Raw genomic sequence first — 16,250 nt, 5'->3', positions numbered from 1 at the left:
GATAGTGCCATTCTACCTTGCTAAACTGAAATTTATGGAAAGGTAATACATAATTCGCATTCCCTTTAGATGACGATCCCCCATCTATAAGAATGCAAATTTATTAAATTGCAGCAGGATATGTGGAAAGATTAGAAGCAACAAATTGATTATTTAAAAAATAAAATCTCCTGTAGTCACCAAAGATCTTGAGAGCAAGACACTGATGTTAATAAACAACATTTTCCTTTTGTATACACTGAATGTGATCTTGTACAAACACCACCTCCCCATATGGCTCTCTGAAGGATCTTACTATGAAACACACACAGGAAGCCAAATTACAAACTATGTAAGCAATTACTGGCTGTTTAAATTTCAGTGGAAGAAGATATAAACTCACACCCAGAAAAGCTAAATAAGAGTAAAAAACTGGCTGCGCAGATCAATTTATATCATGTTAGAAAACTATTCTGTTAAAGCATATGAATGTAGCAAAGGATACATATATATAATATATATATATAATATATATTTAATATGTAACCCACATCTAGTCTACTGAGAATATAAATATTTAAGACAACAGACATCACAGACATAAATACCTACAGGGCAAAGGAAGTGATAACATAAGCAAAAGGGATCAGGTAACTTCACTGACCATTAAGCAGCACTGGACACGGTGACAGAATAAAAAAATGAGCTACATGACAATTAGAGATCAAAATTGAATGTATATTCAGAAAAAATTAGGTCTATCAATGGCTATCTGTTCCTATTGAATTTTTACACAACTTTTCAGGAGGTTATGGATCATATGATCAAGGTATCTGAATTTAGTTTTAGCTCATCCCCAAGATTGTTCTCTAAAAGAGATCACCCTGGAATATTGACTATCTAATACACAAAATATAAATCATTTGCGTGCGTGTGTGTGTGTGTGTGTGTGTGTGTGTGCATACAACTTACTCAATCACATGATGGTATAAGACAGCAGTCAGCAAACTACAGCCCATGAGGCAAGTCCAGCCCACCACTTGTTTTTATAAATAAAGTAAATACAGCCCCATCTATTCATTTATTAACAAACAGTCTATGGCTGATGTCACACTACAACATCAGAATTGAGTAGTTGTAACAGAGACCTTACAGCCCACAAAAAAACAAACATATTTATTACCTGGCCCTTTACAAAAAAGTTTGCCACCCCTTGGTGTCATGCTTTAAAATCTTTCTTTACATATTCAGCAATATTTGTCCACTAAGTCAGCGGATAAATTTTCTATAAAATTTTCTACATGCTTACTAGCCGGAGATACTTTAAAAGAATAATTTCTTTCACATGGCTTAACACTTTCTAATTTATAAATATACACTCCTATTAATTTTTATAAGGAGCCCATAGGCTGTTATTAGCTGTCACCAATTCGCAAATAAAGATGCTGAGCCAGATTAAATGGTGACCAAAGGGAAGCAGGAGAGGTAGCCTCCCTGAGGATGCTGGCACCCCGCCCCCCAACATCTGGGTACTCCGCCTTTCTCACTGCACGGGACCTGCACCCAGAGCATCCAAAACCAGCACACGTCGCCTGTGTTCCTGAGAGGCAGCCCCGCACAGCAGTAAATGAAGCTCTGGAGTCTGAAAGCCCTGGATTCAAATCCCACGGCTGCTACTTCCTAGCTTTATGTCCCTGAAAAACTTACTTAAAATTCAAGATACGGGAACATTTCTCAATGGAGCAAAAAAGATGCACACGTTACAGACTGTGAGGAGAAAAATGCATTCATTCAAGGCTATTTTGTAAGAGAGAGCCAACACTGTGCTAGGCTCTTTGTATATACAGGAAACCCAATGGACGTGGTGTATGTTAATATTTATACAGCACTCAGCACAGTTCCTGACACGCGATCTCTCCGTAAGTGGTATTAGTGTTGCTCTTCTATTATGACTATGCTAGCAGTAGTAGTAGGGAAACACTGGATGTTTAGGGGAAGAGTGAGCGGAGCAAAAATCTTGATGAACGTGGTCAGCAACCCAAGTCCCTCCCTTAATTCCCACCAGCATCCCTGCTGCCACTGTCACCAGGGCAAAGTGAGAGGGCTGGCTGATGAAGCCTCAGGACAGCACTGCCTCTCCTTAGGCTCAGCCCTCCAGCCTGTGCACAGCTTTGCCACAGCTCTCGTCCAAGGCAAAGCTTCCACTCATTGCCGTCCCTAGGGTCTCAGCAGGTACAGCAAGCACTGCCCACAGGCTGCTCACCATTCTGCCCTGCTGTGAGCAGCACAGCGTGGAGCCTGCCGGGTCCCTTCGTACCCTGCTCATGCAGTGAGCAGTAGATATTATGGTCTGCTAGACATGCCTGGCAGGGTGGGAAAGCCCTACGTGATCTGGCCTCTGCTACTCCTCTGACATCTCCCCCCACCGTCCGCACCCTCCTCCCCAGCCACACTGAGTCTCTGCTCTTCTTGGAAACACCAGGCACACTCTTACCACCCTGGGTGGGGCCTTTACACTTGCTGTTCTCTCCTTCTCAAATGCTTTTTCTCCAGATACGCACCTAACTTGCTTCCTCCCTTCAACATCTTTGCAAAAAGCTTATCTTCTCAGAATAGGTTTTTTCTGACCACTCTGTTCAAAACAGTAGCACCTCCACCCCGGCATTTTCTCTGCTTATTTCTCTCCATGACACATCACTCTCTGAATGTATCTATAACCTCCAACCCTTCAGAAGAGGCACTCCATGAGGGAGGTGGTTTCGTCTGTTTTTTCACAACTGTGTCTCTAGTGTCTAGCTCAGCATCAGTGCATAGTACGTGCCCAACAGGTGGGGAGGGAGGAAGGAAGAAGAAAAGGGAGACCCAGCCCATGGAAAATCCTGGGGTGTGGCTTACACACCTGCCTGGCTGACACCACAATGTTGAGGTATGATTTTTGAGATCAAACAAAAATAGAACACATCATTGAAGTGTAGAGAGACGGAGGCACTTGTTTAATCTTGCAAACGGAAGCTGCTTCCTCTCCTCTGTGGTTTGTCACTTTGCTTCTCTGTGGTCATTAAACTGAAGCACTGCAGTTGCCAAGCAGTTTCTGGAACTATCTCAATGGGGAACTTCTCTAAATGACCCAACTCACCCACATACGCTAGCACCAAAGCTAGTTATTTACGGCGCCAACTGCCAAATGAAATGTCAGGGAAGGACATACCCCATTGTGGAAATTACGTGGAGGTTGGGGAGGGGGGAATAATCCTTCCTTTCATGATTATTAGTCATTGACCATGATAATAAGCCCATTTAACCACTGTAATTATCCCTGTGTTTAAAAGGACACAGTAGATGCAGAAAAATGTCTTCCTTTTGTGACCAACTTTTCTGGATCTCTAGTTCTGAGTCCCCCATTTGCAGAACTGCATTTCCAAACTTGTGTTGTGCACAGACTTGGGATTCAGACAGTCCTGGATTGAGATCCTGGCTCTGACGCTTACTAGCCGGATGACATTAGGCAAGTCATTAAAAGTCTTCAAGCCTCTGTTTCATTCTGAAAAAAAGCAATGTTAAAAATGATAATAACACTAATAAATATATAACAATGATGGCAGTGGATGTGTGTTAGGCATTTGTGACTGCCAGGTAGTGGGCCAAGAGCTTTCCATTTTTCTAGCCTCACAGACGTGAAACTTAACTACTCTGCATTACTCTCTGCCTAACCATTACACGCAAAATGAGTCCTCTTCAAGCCTTTCCTGACCACCCTGCTCAGAGCAACCTCTCCTCGAGCACCTTACCTGGTCACCTAGCGCTGACTAGAGACCACCTGCTATCTCTTCTTTTCCAATATCTGGCTCTAATCCCAATTCCACCATCAACATTGAGGACAGGAACCAAAAGAGACTGTTTCTATTTTCTAAATACCTTGCTGATGTTACAGGGCATGTAAAGTACCTTTAAAATAACCACTGAGAAAATGATGACTGGGGAAGAAAATGAAAAGAAAAATCAAGACAAGAGAAAAAAAAGTAAAATATTTTTTAAAAAAGTAAATATAAGCTCCTCTCCCTCTGAGTTTCCTTAACTTTAGCTTCTTCACGTTTAATCCGACACTTGGGAACTCTGTAAGAAAGCACCCTACCCACCCAGTACCTCGTGTATCAACACTTCCCCAGCCCAGCTGAATTTCCTATGGCCTTCAGAGATAATGTGAAGGAATCAACACATTCTTCTACAGGCGAGGTTTGCAGAAAGGCTGGAAGAAGAAAAAGGCGATGACACCATTTCTATTCTTCAAGAGCTTACACCCTAACAAGAGAGACAGACTTGTAAACAACTAACTAAATCTATGTGTGTGTGTGTGTGTGTGTGTGTGCACGTGTGTGTGTGTGTGTGTGTGTGTGTGTATGTAGGTGGTGGTACTGGCATTTACCTCTTTCCTCCTCCTTAACTTCAAGTTTTGGTGACAAGAGCATGAGATCATCCTCTGAGAATAAAACTGTAAGTCCACTGTCTTAGTTCAGGTTATAACAAAATACCACTGACTTGGTGGCCTAAACAACAGAAATTTATTTCTCATAGTTATGGGGGCTGGAAGTTCAAGATCAAGATGCTGGCTGATTTAATTCCTGGTGAAGACCCACTTCCTGCCTTGAGGATGGCCTGCTGTACCATCACATGGTGGGGACAGAGAAATCTCTGGTGTCTCTTCCTCTTCTATAAGGACTCCAATTCTATTGGATCAGTGCTCCATGCTTATGGCCTCACACATCCATAATCACCTCCCCTAAAGGTCCTGTCTCCAATATAGGCACATGGAGGGTTTAGGGCTTCAACATATGAATTGGGGCTGGGGACATAATTCAGTCTATGGCAACCACTCTTTATTCATCAGAACACAGACATACAAAGTCACCTAAAGGAGACAATATGGTTTCCAGGCCACCAGGATAAGGTACCAGCCTGACTGTGATAATATACAACTAATGAAATAATGCATCAAGCAGAAAAAGGGGGAGGTCATGCAAGAAAACTTAGGTAAAATTTGGACTTGCTCAGAAGAAAGAGAGCGCCTCTGCCATGGACTTTCCGAACCCTGGACTCCTCGGCCAGGTAGGCTCACATGTACAGATGAATGGAGGTGGCCCTAGCAGGAAAAGCGTGAGCGTGCCAAGTGCTCACTTGCAGCTTAGTCCTTACTGAGAGATGGAGGGTGGGCCACATGCCACTCAGCATCGAACCCAGCCACTCTCCTCGCAGTGATTCATATTCACCAATCTCCTAATTCTGATGTGACTTACAAAGGCTGACTTCAGAGAGGACACACACCTCGAGTATTTCCAGGCCCTGAGATAATCATTTCTCCCAAGAAGTTAATAAAGTAGGTGTTGATTATGATTTGACTTCCCAAGTAACTTGCCAACAATTAAAAATGAGCTGTTTACATCAAAAGGAATGTTAGAGTCGATGCAGTATTTAATTCTCATTGCAAATTCATTGTGTTTGCTATTTGTAGCTTAGACTTGTGACCATTTGGTCACTATGAGTAAGTCCTCAGAGCTAGATGGCCAGTGGGCAGTTATTGCAAGTCTTAGAACATGGTGACCTTCTTAAGGACGTACTCAGTGACACCCTTGCGAGGACTGACTTCCTTCCCCCTCTCTACCTCCTCTACTTTGCCATCTTTTCATCTCTCTACGCATTTCTACACAAAGCAGACTGAGGTCTGTGCTCGGTCCTAGGAAAAGCGGCATGCCGTGGCAATGAGAGCAGGCTGATTATACTGATTGCAGGGCTGGAAAAAGCACCACAGAGATGGGAGATCTCTGCTGGCCCTGAAGGACGAGAAGGATTTCAATAAGAGAAGAATGAAGTGGACAGGAAGCAGATACGAGAGGAGGAAACAGATGTGAGATGGATAAGTGAAGACTTCATAGAACATGAAAAGTGAGGAAAGTGAAACAGTCAACTATTACTCATAGGTTCTTGGCTTGAGCAACTAGGTGAGTAATGGTGAGATTGCCGGGAAATAATGGTTGTGTTTGTGGGGGCACTTCAGGACGACAGTGAATTCTGTCAAGACAAGTGGAGGCCAGGTTTTTCAGGGTATCCAGTGTGATGTGACTCTGGAGCTCAAGAGAGAGTCTGGCTGAACCCGCTTCAACCAATGTCTTTTTTCTCCTAAGGCTACGTTCTCCGGTTTTGGTTTTAGGACTGTTTTGGACACCTACCTTGACTACTCCAGGCTCCACGCGGCCTCTACATCCTCACATTCCTTCTTCCTCTTCCCTCTCCATTACCCTCCTGCTTTGCCTCATCGTTCCACTTCCCTACTTCTGTAAACCAACACTTCTCATCCTTTGCTGACACTGGTGGGATTGGAAAGTGACTGTAGAATTCAGACACTACTGATATCTGGGGTCCTGTCCCGCTGCTGCAGTCTCAGCTGGCACCAGATCAAGCATGGCACAAAACAGGGGAGGCAAACCCCTGCGGGACCCTCAGACCATAGATGCCCCTCACCTCACACACTCTGCAAAGCTACAAACGAAGTAAGTTGAACTGAGGATATTTGGCCAACACCCCATCGTCCTGGTTTGACACCAGGCTTGTCACACGCCAACCCCTTTTTTCTTCCTCATTTCTTCCCCATTCTTTGAAAGTTATAGGAAGCCATTGGCTATTACTTAGAGAGAAATAGATAAGCCAGATGCAAGATACAGATCAATGAACTCCACAACGGTCGGATGACATGAATTCTGCAGGACTTCCCTCTTCATTAAAAAAGGCAGCGATAATAAAAATTCAGATTTAAAATCATTAATAATATCAGGTTTGGGCTGAATAGCCTATACCTCCCTAAACTTCTCTATAATTTCAGTTAACATCACATAAAAGGAAATTTCACTTAGCATATAATTTTTTTCAAAAACCCCCACAAATGGTTTTAGTTAAATCATAAATGGAAGAGAATTCATGATAATAAGACTAACAAAAACTCTATCAACCTGAATACACACAAGTCCATCACTGATCTGTGTATTAAACAATTATCAGCTGAGTATATGCTATGTGTGAGACATGGAGCTGGGCTCTCAGAAAGCAAAGACAAATTGAACATGACTTTCCCAGCCACGCACTGACCCCACAAATCAATATAGACCAGTAGAGAAGAAGATAAGCAAGGGAGTCATTCTTCTGTACCATGGGACGGTCTCTGGATGCTCAGGTAGTGGGACGGGCCCAACCCAAACAGGCAGGAGCGGAGGAGGAGTGGGCTAGATAGAGGAAGCGGGTGGGCAGAACTGCACTGCACGGGATGCCAGAGGTCTGATCAGCTGCAGTCCCCTCCCTCTGTCCTCCACAAACACACCGCCCAGCAGAATCAATGTAACTCAAGTAGCAAGAACCTCAGTGGTGGAAGGAAGAATCATTCTCTGTGTCTATTTTGTTCTTCCTGGGGCAGGAAAAGAATAGCAAAAGGTTTCTTTTTTAACGAAAGCTTAAAAAAATAGCTGAGTGAAAAGAGAAAATTGGATGACCCAGGATAACTTATTCCTGAAGGACCCTGCTTATTCCAGGTTTTCTGCATTTAGCCTGGAGAAGAGAAAATGGCCACCACTACCATCAACCATCCATCTACCATCGCTCACCAGCTCCTGAGCACAGCCCACCCTGCCATACGTCACAACAGAAGGGACCCTAAGCCTCCGTTCCTGGGAGAGCACAACGCTCACCACCCTCAACTGCATCCATCCGTACTTCAGGCCTGTGTTCGCCAAGTGTGCTATCCTCCATGCCAGCCTGGAAGCTGCTTCATACATGACACGCTCTCGTTCCCTGCACACTGATCCCCTCCTTCCACTGACCTTCAAGGATACCAGACTGAGATGTTTTGCCACAACAGCTCTGAGATTGGGTTGCCTCTTATGGTGTGCTTTGTGGTGTGCAAGACTCTCTTTCAGTAGATCACAGCTGGAGGGCAGAATCGCCTTCTTACCCATGTCTATTTCCAATAGCAACCTTTAAAGTGCTCGGCCTAGAGCAGAATTCAAATATTTGTATTTATTCAACAAAGATGACTAAAGTGCTAAAATAGCCCAACAGCAGTAGCTTTAAAAAAAATTCCTTCTAATTTGAAAATGTTAGCATGTCAAAGCCAAGAAGCCCACTCATTTTTTTTCTGGTCAGATAGTAAGTAAAAAGAAGATGAATATTAACTTCAGTATGTAATTCAAGATGTTACCTCCCTCGCATTGACCTGGTTTAATAATCCACTTAATTTGCATTTTACTTAGTGGAAACATGTATTTCAAATTTGTAAATAACTGTAAAAAAATCATAAAATTTTTACAAAAAGATTTTATAAATGCTAACTCAGAAAGACAAAATTAGCTAAAGACATTTAATGGGTAGTGGTGCCTTAAAATAGTAATGCTTCGTAAAGACTATGGCCACATAGCCTCCCAATATCCAGGGTCCCATTCCCCAGGGAAACCCAAACGTATGGCATAATCAAGATGCTTTGGTTCTAAAAGCAAAGCTAAAAATCCCAGTTAAATACCAATTGTAACACTAACCTAGAATATAAGAAATTGACTCCCTACTTCAACATGGAAACATGCTGCAGTGTCAATAAAGAGAAAATTTTTAAAAATTGATTAACGTAATCATTCAAATCATGATTTGGTTATTTAGTGATTGAAATTAAATTAAATTCATCCTAAAAATATAAGATTTGTCTCATCATTATATCCGTCTGATTAACCTATTGAAATACTAAAACTTTGTTAAATTTTTTTTTTTTAAGAGAATGGGTTTGAAGTTGCTCATGGGTGAGTACCCACACACTTGTGAAGTAAGAGGAAGTTCAAATCCTCAGGCAGTCAAAGGGCGATATAATTTCACACCTTCCTTAAGAATCATAGTAATATGCATGGTTTGTCTACAGGTATGACTGGGCAATGGAGTAGTGAGAGAGAGACACACACTTAAGCAAAAGTTCGAGGAAGAGTTATGCTCTTAATTTCTTTTCCAGGAGATAGAAAAAACAAAACTCATCCAATAGGGCTTTTAATGTCCTAAAGTGTCCCAGAAAGGTCATTTGTAATAGTTTTAAAATACATAGAGGTCAACCCTAAAACTAATGGGAATACTGGGCGCAATCAATATTGCATTAATTTAAATTCTTGTAAATGACATTTTCCCCATCCAAGCTAACCACGAAAATAACTGCTAACCAAATTTTTCAAGGGCACAGAATGCACTTAAAAAAAAGAAAGAAAGAAAGAAAAAGAAACTGGACCGTGCCCAGCCCCAGCCTGGTCTCACCTCTGGCTCTTCCAGGGCCTCCCCCCCAAGGGGAGTTTTCTGCAGATCAAAGATGCCGTGGCTGGACGCCCGCCTCTCCTCAGGAGGAGAGGCGTAGATCTCCTCTGAGTCCGTTTCCACCACATGGAGGTGGCTAGCTTCTTCCTGGCTCCAATCCAATTCTTCTTCAGACTGTTTCAAGGAGCTGCTGCTACTCTTGGGAACGATCCCTGCCGTGGACAGGCTGTTGGGCACCGAGGTGTAGGACGACTGCGGCCCGGAGTAGGGCCGACCCTCCGGGGCCAAGGCCTCGGCCTCCAGGAGGTCAGGCACGGAGAGGCTGAGGCGGCGGTCCAAGTGGTTTCCTTCCCTTAAGTTCAGGGGCTTATGTGCGTTCTTTTTCCCCTTCTTCTTGCTCAAGTTGATTAACAGTGGCCTGGTCCGCTGTTTGAATGAACCCCAGACAGATGGCTTATCCAGATCCATGTCTGCATGAAGCCCCGAGAAGCCACTCGCCAGAGCGCGCCCCTGCTGCCGACAACTTCAGCGACTCCTGCAAGACAGAGGGTATCAGGAAAGAGCGTGAGAACCTTCTCGGTGGTGGCAGGGCACATGCTGATGTGGGAAACGTGACAAAACTCTCATGCTTTCCACTAAGTGATCAAGATGGAAACATTTGATTGGTAGCTTCTACCAAAATATTGGGAAAAGCATTCTTAAGGGACATAATTTTCAAAAATTTTATCATAGCAGTTATAGACACATTAAAGCAAGGAATTAGACTATAAGGTTGACACGAAAAAAATGCTTCATAAGAAGGCTACTTTCTTACTTCCTCTCCAGGGAAGGCAGAGCTAGGGACACTCGCTAGAACAGTAACAGCTGTCTGTCAGTACGGTCAGGGGGCAGTAAGTCCTACTTTTCCACATCAGGGGTCAGCAAACAGTCTCCAACAAGGCCAGTCTTGATTAAATATTTTAGACTTTGTGGGCCACAGGGTGTCTGTCACAACTATTCAACTCTGCTGTTGTGACATCAAAGGAGACATAAACAATAGCTAAAGGAAAGCATGTGGCTGTGTGCTAATAAAACTTTATCTACAAACACAGGTAGCAGACTGGAGTTTGCCGATCCCTGCTTTAAACATATCATCTTTCTTTCCAGAGGTAAGTGCACATTTTGAAGGGAAAAACCATGCTCATTTCAACTAGTACCTTCTACCTAGTATCTTTGAAATAAATATACTCACATAAAGGTGATTAGAGAGAAAAACATTTCTTAAAATGAGAATTCTGTCCTTATCCAGAACTGACAAAACTTCTCTTACGGAACCTTAAGAAAGCCAGCTTCAGAGATTCAGCCTGAGGATGTGAGTGGGAGAAAGTCTCTCTCAGCGACAGTTGGATGTGAGGGAGACGAACGCTTCACAAATACAGTAAATACATAATTACAGAGTGTGGTAAATGCTGTGGAGGAAAGTGGTGATTTGAGATATGACAGGTTGAACTCCTCAGTGATCAAATCTGGAGAAATAACCCTATTCTATACGTCAAATGCTTTTTAATAAATCTTTTCAATATGAAAAAGAAAAGGGTGGGCAGCCACCAGGATCAAGCCTATTTTTACTTTGCTGCATTTGGCTGAGGAACAAAGAGGTTAAGAGCTTTGACGAAGTGTGTTTGCTAAAATCAAGAACTCAGGCCGGGCATAGGGGATCACGCCTGTAATCCCAGCACTCTGGAAGGCCGAGGTGGGAGGATTGCTTGAGGCTAGGAGCGCCAGTCCAGCCTGAGCAAGAGCGAGACCTAGTCTCTACAAAAAATACAAAAATTAGCTGGACGTGGTGGTGGGCACCTGTAGTCCCAGCTACGTGGGAGGCTGAGGCAGGAGGATTGCTTGAGCCCACAACTCTGAGGTTGCAGTGTGCTATGATGATGCCACAGCATCCAGCCTGGGCAACAGAGCGAGACCTGTCTCAAAATAAATAAACAAATAAATAAAATTTTCTGAGTATTCAATGCTGTCGTACCCCACCCCATCTTACTCCAGGACAGGATATTTAGCTATTAGGAAGAACAGTCCAGAGAGCCCACAAATCAGGGAACATGTGGCCATTTGCTTGTTGCAGGTCAGAACTGTGTCTCTGCAGCCCTTGCCTCATGAGCATTAGCCCCGGCCAGAGCGTCCCCCAGGATCAACTCGGTGTCTGCAGTAGCCAATGCAAAAGATTAAGACTTTTGGGGTCTAGAGACAGGCTGCCTGGGTTAGAATTCCTCTTTGCTGTTTTCTACATAGATGTGTGACCAGGGGCAAGTCACCTCACTGAAGCCCAATTTTCTCACCTCTCCAATGTGGATTAGATTATCTGTTTACAGACAAAATGAGATAAAGTGTAAAGCACAGTGTCTGATGCTTTAAAGTGCTCAGTTAAGGAAAGATTTTTATCATTATTGCTGTTGCTGTCATAATTCCTAGTTCTGATATCTCAGTCAAGTTAATTAAGAGCTCTGTATCCTATTATCATTACCACTTTACAGAGGAATTTAACAATCAGTATCTCATGGGCTGTGGTGAGGACTGAATGGATTAACACATATTAATAGAAAGTGCTCAAAACGGTTCTGAAACTCTGTACCTCACATACCATGAAAATCTCTAAGAACATGGGGAAAGGAGCTGTTGTAAACAAAGTTGCATCTTTGCATCTCTGAATAATGTGTCCCGTGTGGAAAAGCATTTCTTTTCTTCATGAAGTTCAACTGTCCTATGCCACGAAAGAGTTCTTCTCCTTCACGTTTTTTTTTTTGGGGGGGGGGTGAGGTTGGTGGGAATGGACATATTATTGGAACATTATATATTTAAGAGAAATTCCAAGTAGAAGGCAGGAGATACCTAAGATCCATGGGTACTGAAACCAACAGTTTTCAATCTTTGTTTTGATCAAAATGTTTTTAATTGTGTTTTCTTTCATTTTATTTTTGAAATCATCCTACACCAAAATTGACTTTTTTCTGTGTTGTATAGTTCTATAATTTTAACGCATAGACTCATGTTAACACCCTCGCAATGAGGAAACAGAGGGGTCTATCCCTTTAGAGTCACACACTTCCAGGCTCATACTTGTTCTCTCTGGCAACCACTGATCTAGTCTCCACCACTACAGCTTTGCCTTTTTGAGAATGTCTTATAAAGGGAATCAAACAGTCTGTAACTTTCAGAGACTGGCTTTTTTCACTTAGCGTAATAACCTTTGAGATGCATGCAAGTTGTTGCATGTATCAGTAATTCACTTCCTTTTTACCTCCAAGAGTAGTATCCCATTGTGTGGATGCACCAGGATTTATCTATTTACACCTCGAAGGACATCTGGGTTGTTTTCAACTTAGAGGTCTTACAAATAAAGTTGATAAAAACATTTTGTATAGGTTTTTGTATGAATGTACGTTTTCATTTTCTCTGGGATAAATGCCCAAGAGTATGATTGCTGCGTCATGTGGCAAGTGAATGCTTAACTTTATAAGAAACTGCCAAGTATTTCCCAGACTTGCTATACCAATTTTCATTCTCACTATCAATCATGAGAATTCTAGTTCTAGTTCCCAGCCCCTGATACTATTAGTACTTTTAATTTTAGCCATTCTAATACATATAGAGCTATCACATCAGTGTTTTTAATTTTCATTTTCCTAATGATGTGTGATGTTGAAAACCTTTTTATGCATTTATTTGCTATGTTTTATCTACTTTGGTGAACTATTTAAGACTTTTACTCAAATTTTTAAGAATCTTTTCTTATTGTTGAATTATGAAAGTTCTTTATATATTTTGAATACCAGTCCTTTCTTGAACACATAATCTATAAATAGTTCCCACAGTTTGTAGCTTCTCTTCTCATTCTCTTAATGCTGTCCTTTGCACAGCAAAGGTTTTTAACTTTGATATAGTCCGACAAATCATTTTTTTTCTTTTATGGAATTTACTTTTGATGTCATGTCTAAGAACTCTTTCTCTGATCCCAATTAAAATAAGTTTTCTCCCACGTTTTATTCTAATAGTTTTATAGTTTTTTAATTTTTAACTTAGATTTATGATTTATTTGTAGACAATTTCCATATAAGGTGCTGTGTTGACTTCAAGGCTCATTTTTTACATATAGGTGATAAATTTTGCCAGTGTCATTATTTGAAAAGACTATCATTTTTCTACTGAATTGCTTTTGTACCTTCATCAAAACTATATGCCATATTTGCATGGGTATGTTCCTTGATGCTGTACTCTGTCCCATTGATCTGTGTGTATCCCCTTTTTTCTAATACCATCTTGTCTTGATTACTGTAGCCAGTCTTAAAATTGGGCAGTGTGACTCCTCCAAATTCATTCTTTTCCAAATTTGTTTAGTTCTTCTTTGAACGTCTATATACATTTTAGAATAAGTTTCTCTATATACACAAAAATATCCTGCTAAATTTTGTTTGCCATTGTATTAAATATATCCATCAGTTTGGGAAGTACTGACATAATGACTATGTTGGGTTTTCCAGTACAAGAACATGGCAAGTATTTCCATTTATTTAGGTCTTCTTTGGTTTCTTTCGTCAACATTTTCTAGTTTTAACACACATACCCAGTATGTGTGTTACTAGATTTATATGTATTTCATTTTTGTTGGAGCTATTGTAAATATTTTAAAAAAATTTTGTTTCCAATTTTGCATTGCCAGCACAAAGAAATATAATTGAATTTTGTGTATTGAGCTTATGTCCTGTAAATTCCTAAACTCACTTATTAGTTTTAAGAATTTTTATTAGATTCTTTTGGATCTTCTACATAGAAAATCATGTTGTCTGCAAAGAGGGGTATTTTTATATCTTTCTTTCCATCTGCTAGGCCTTTTGTTTCTTTTTCTTGCTTTATTAGACTAACATTTCAAAAAAAACAGTTTTTGGTTTCATTGATTTTCATTTTTTTACTATTCTCAACATCATACATTTTGGCTTTTGTCTTTATGATTTATTTCCTTCTTCTTGATTGATGTTTAATTTGCTCTTACTTTTTGTCTTTCTTAAGGTTAGGTAGCTAAATCAGGGGGTGGCAAATAAGAGTCTACAGGCCAAATCCAGACAACCCCCTATCTTTTAGATAAAGTTTTATTGAATGTAGCCATACTCATTTGTTTATGTATTGTCCATGGGTGCTTTTGCATGACAATGGAAGAGTTGAATTGTTGCCAGGGTTTAATAGCATATACCATATGGTCCAGGAAGCCTAAAATACTTACTGTCCAGCCATTTACAGAGAATGTTTGCCAACCACCAGCTTAGATTATTCCTTTGAGTGTTTTCTTCACTTTAAAAACTAGGTTTGATACCATATATTAGCTGCATGCCACAGATTGAGATAAATTGTATTTTCATTTTTATCCAATTTGAAATGTTTTCTAATTTACTATGAAACTTCCTCTTTGAGCTACATATTATACAGATGTATGTTCTATTTTCACTTTCATTATTTTTTTTAAAATTTTTCTTGAAACTTCCTCTTTGGGCTATGGTTTATTTAAAAGTATATTGGTAACCTCTAAGCATTTGGAGATTTTCCATTTATACTTCATTAATTTCCAGTTTAACTCCATCAGGACCAGAAATCATACTTTATATGATTTCAATTTTTTTAAATTTGCTAAGATTTGATTTATGATCCAAGATATGGTCTATCTTGAATGCTCCATGTGCACTTGAGAAGACTATATGTATGCTGCTACTGTTGGGTAGAATGTTATAAAAATGTCCATTAGATCTAGTTAGTTGATAGCTCGGTTATTCTACATTCTTGCTGTTTTCTGTCTACTACTTCTGTTAATATTACTGAGAAAGGAATATTGATTTTTCAATTATAGTCACAAATTTTTTTATTTTGCCTTTTTATTATGTCCATTTTTACTTCTGTATTTTGAAGCTCTGTTGTTACAGACGCATAGACATTTAGAACTATTATGTCTTCTTGCTCAACCCTTTGATCAATATGTAATGTCTACTTGTATGCCTGGTAATTTTCTAGCTCTGAAGTCTTTCTTGTTTGATTTTAATATAGCCACCTACTTTGATTAGTGCCTATGTGATACTTTTCCCCATCCTTTTGCTTTTCAGCTACCAATACCATTATATTTGAAGCAAGTTTCTTAGAGAAAGTACATAGCTAAGTCACTTTTTAAATCCAGTATGATAATCTCTCTCTTTTAGCTGGTTTGTTTAACCATTTACATTTAATTTAGTAATTTATGTTTGGATTTAGATCTGCCATTTTATTATTTGTTTCTTGTTTGCTCCCTCTGTTTTTCATTTTCCCCTTTCTTTCATTTTTTGTGTGTATATATACTTTCTTTACTGTTCCATTTTAATTTACCAATTGTTATTTTTACTATATCTCTTTGTATAAATTTTCAGTGATTACTCTAGGGGTACAATATGCATACTTAACTTCTGTTTTGTTTTTTTTTTTTTTTGGAGACAGAGTGTCGCTTTGTTGCCCTGGCTAGAGTGAGTGCCGTGGCGTCAGCCTAGCTCACAGCAACCTCAAACTCCTGGGCTTAAGCGATCCTACTGCCTCAGCCTCCCGAGTAGCTGGGACTACAGGCATGCGCCACTATGCCCGGCTAATTTTTTCTATATATATTTTAGTTGGCCAGATAATTTCTTTCTATTTTTTAGTGGAGACGGGGTCTCGCTCTTGCTCAGGCTGGTCTCGAACTCCTGACCTTGAGCGATCCACCCGCCTCGGCCTCCCAGAGTGCTAGGATTACAGGCGTGAGCCACCGCGCCCGGCCCATACTTAACTTCTTACATTCTATTTAGAATCGATATTTTACCACTTCAATTGGAATAGAGAAACCAGAAACCTGCATTTGTTTTCTGTTGCTGCAATTACAAATAACTAGAAACTTAGTTGTTTAACAAGGTAAGTTTATTATTTTT

The 16,250-nt window shown here is 40.6% G+C and overlaps 1 protein-coding gene across 2 annotated transcripts in view; it reads right to left on the bottom strand.

The window, feature by feature from the left end:
• MCTP2 (multiple C2 and transmembrane domain containing 2) overlaps positions 1 to 16,250 on the bottom strand; it is a 227,231-nt gene that overhangs the window by 162,029 nt on the left and 48,952 nt on the right. The window contains exons 1-3 of one of the 2 annotated variants that reach the window (XM_069465771.1): positions 9,301 to 9,489; positions 6,963 to 6,967; positions 6,135 to 6,156 (exon numbers count right to left, since the gene is read on the bottom strand). In XM_069465771.1, the coding sequence (XP_069321872.1) occupies positions 6,135 to 6,156; positions 6,963 to 6,967; positions 9,301 to 9,425 (152 nt within the window). In that variant the 5' untranslated portion in view covers positions 9,426 to 9,489. Of the gene's footprint in view, positions 1 to 6,134; positions 6,157 to 6,962; positions 6,968 to 9,300; positions 9,833 to 16,250 lie in introns of those variants that run through there. The other variant, XM_069465770.1, reaches the window with a different exon arrangement.

Source organism: Eulemur rufifrons, chromosome 3, assembly GCF_041146395.1.
Source record: "Eulemur rufifrons isolate Redbay chromosome 3, OSU_ERuf_1, whole genome shotgun sequence".
In the NCBI taxonomy this organism is placed as follows: Eukaryota; Metazoa; Chordata; class Mammalia; order Primates; family Lemuridae; genus Eulemur; species Eulemur rufifrons.
The sequence above is the reverse complement of the archived record's forward strand: the minus strand, read 5'-3'. Positions and strand labels throughout refer to the sequence as shown.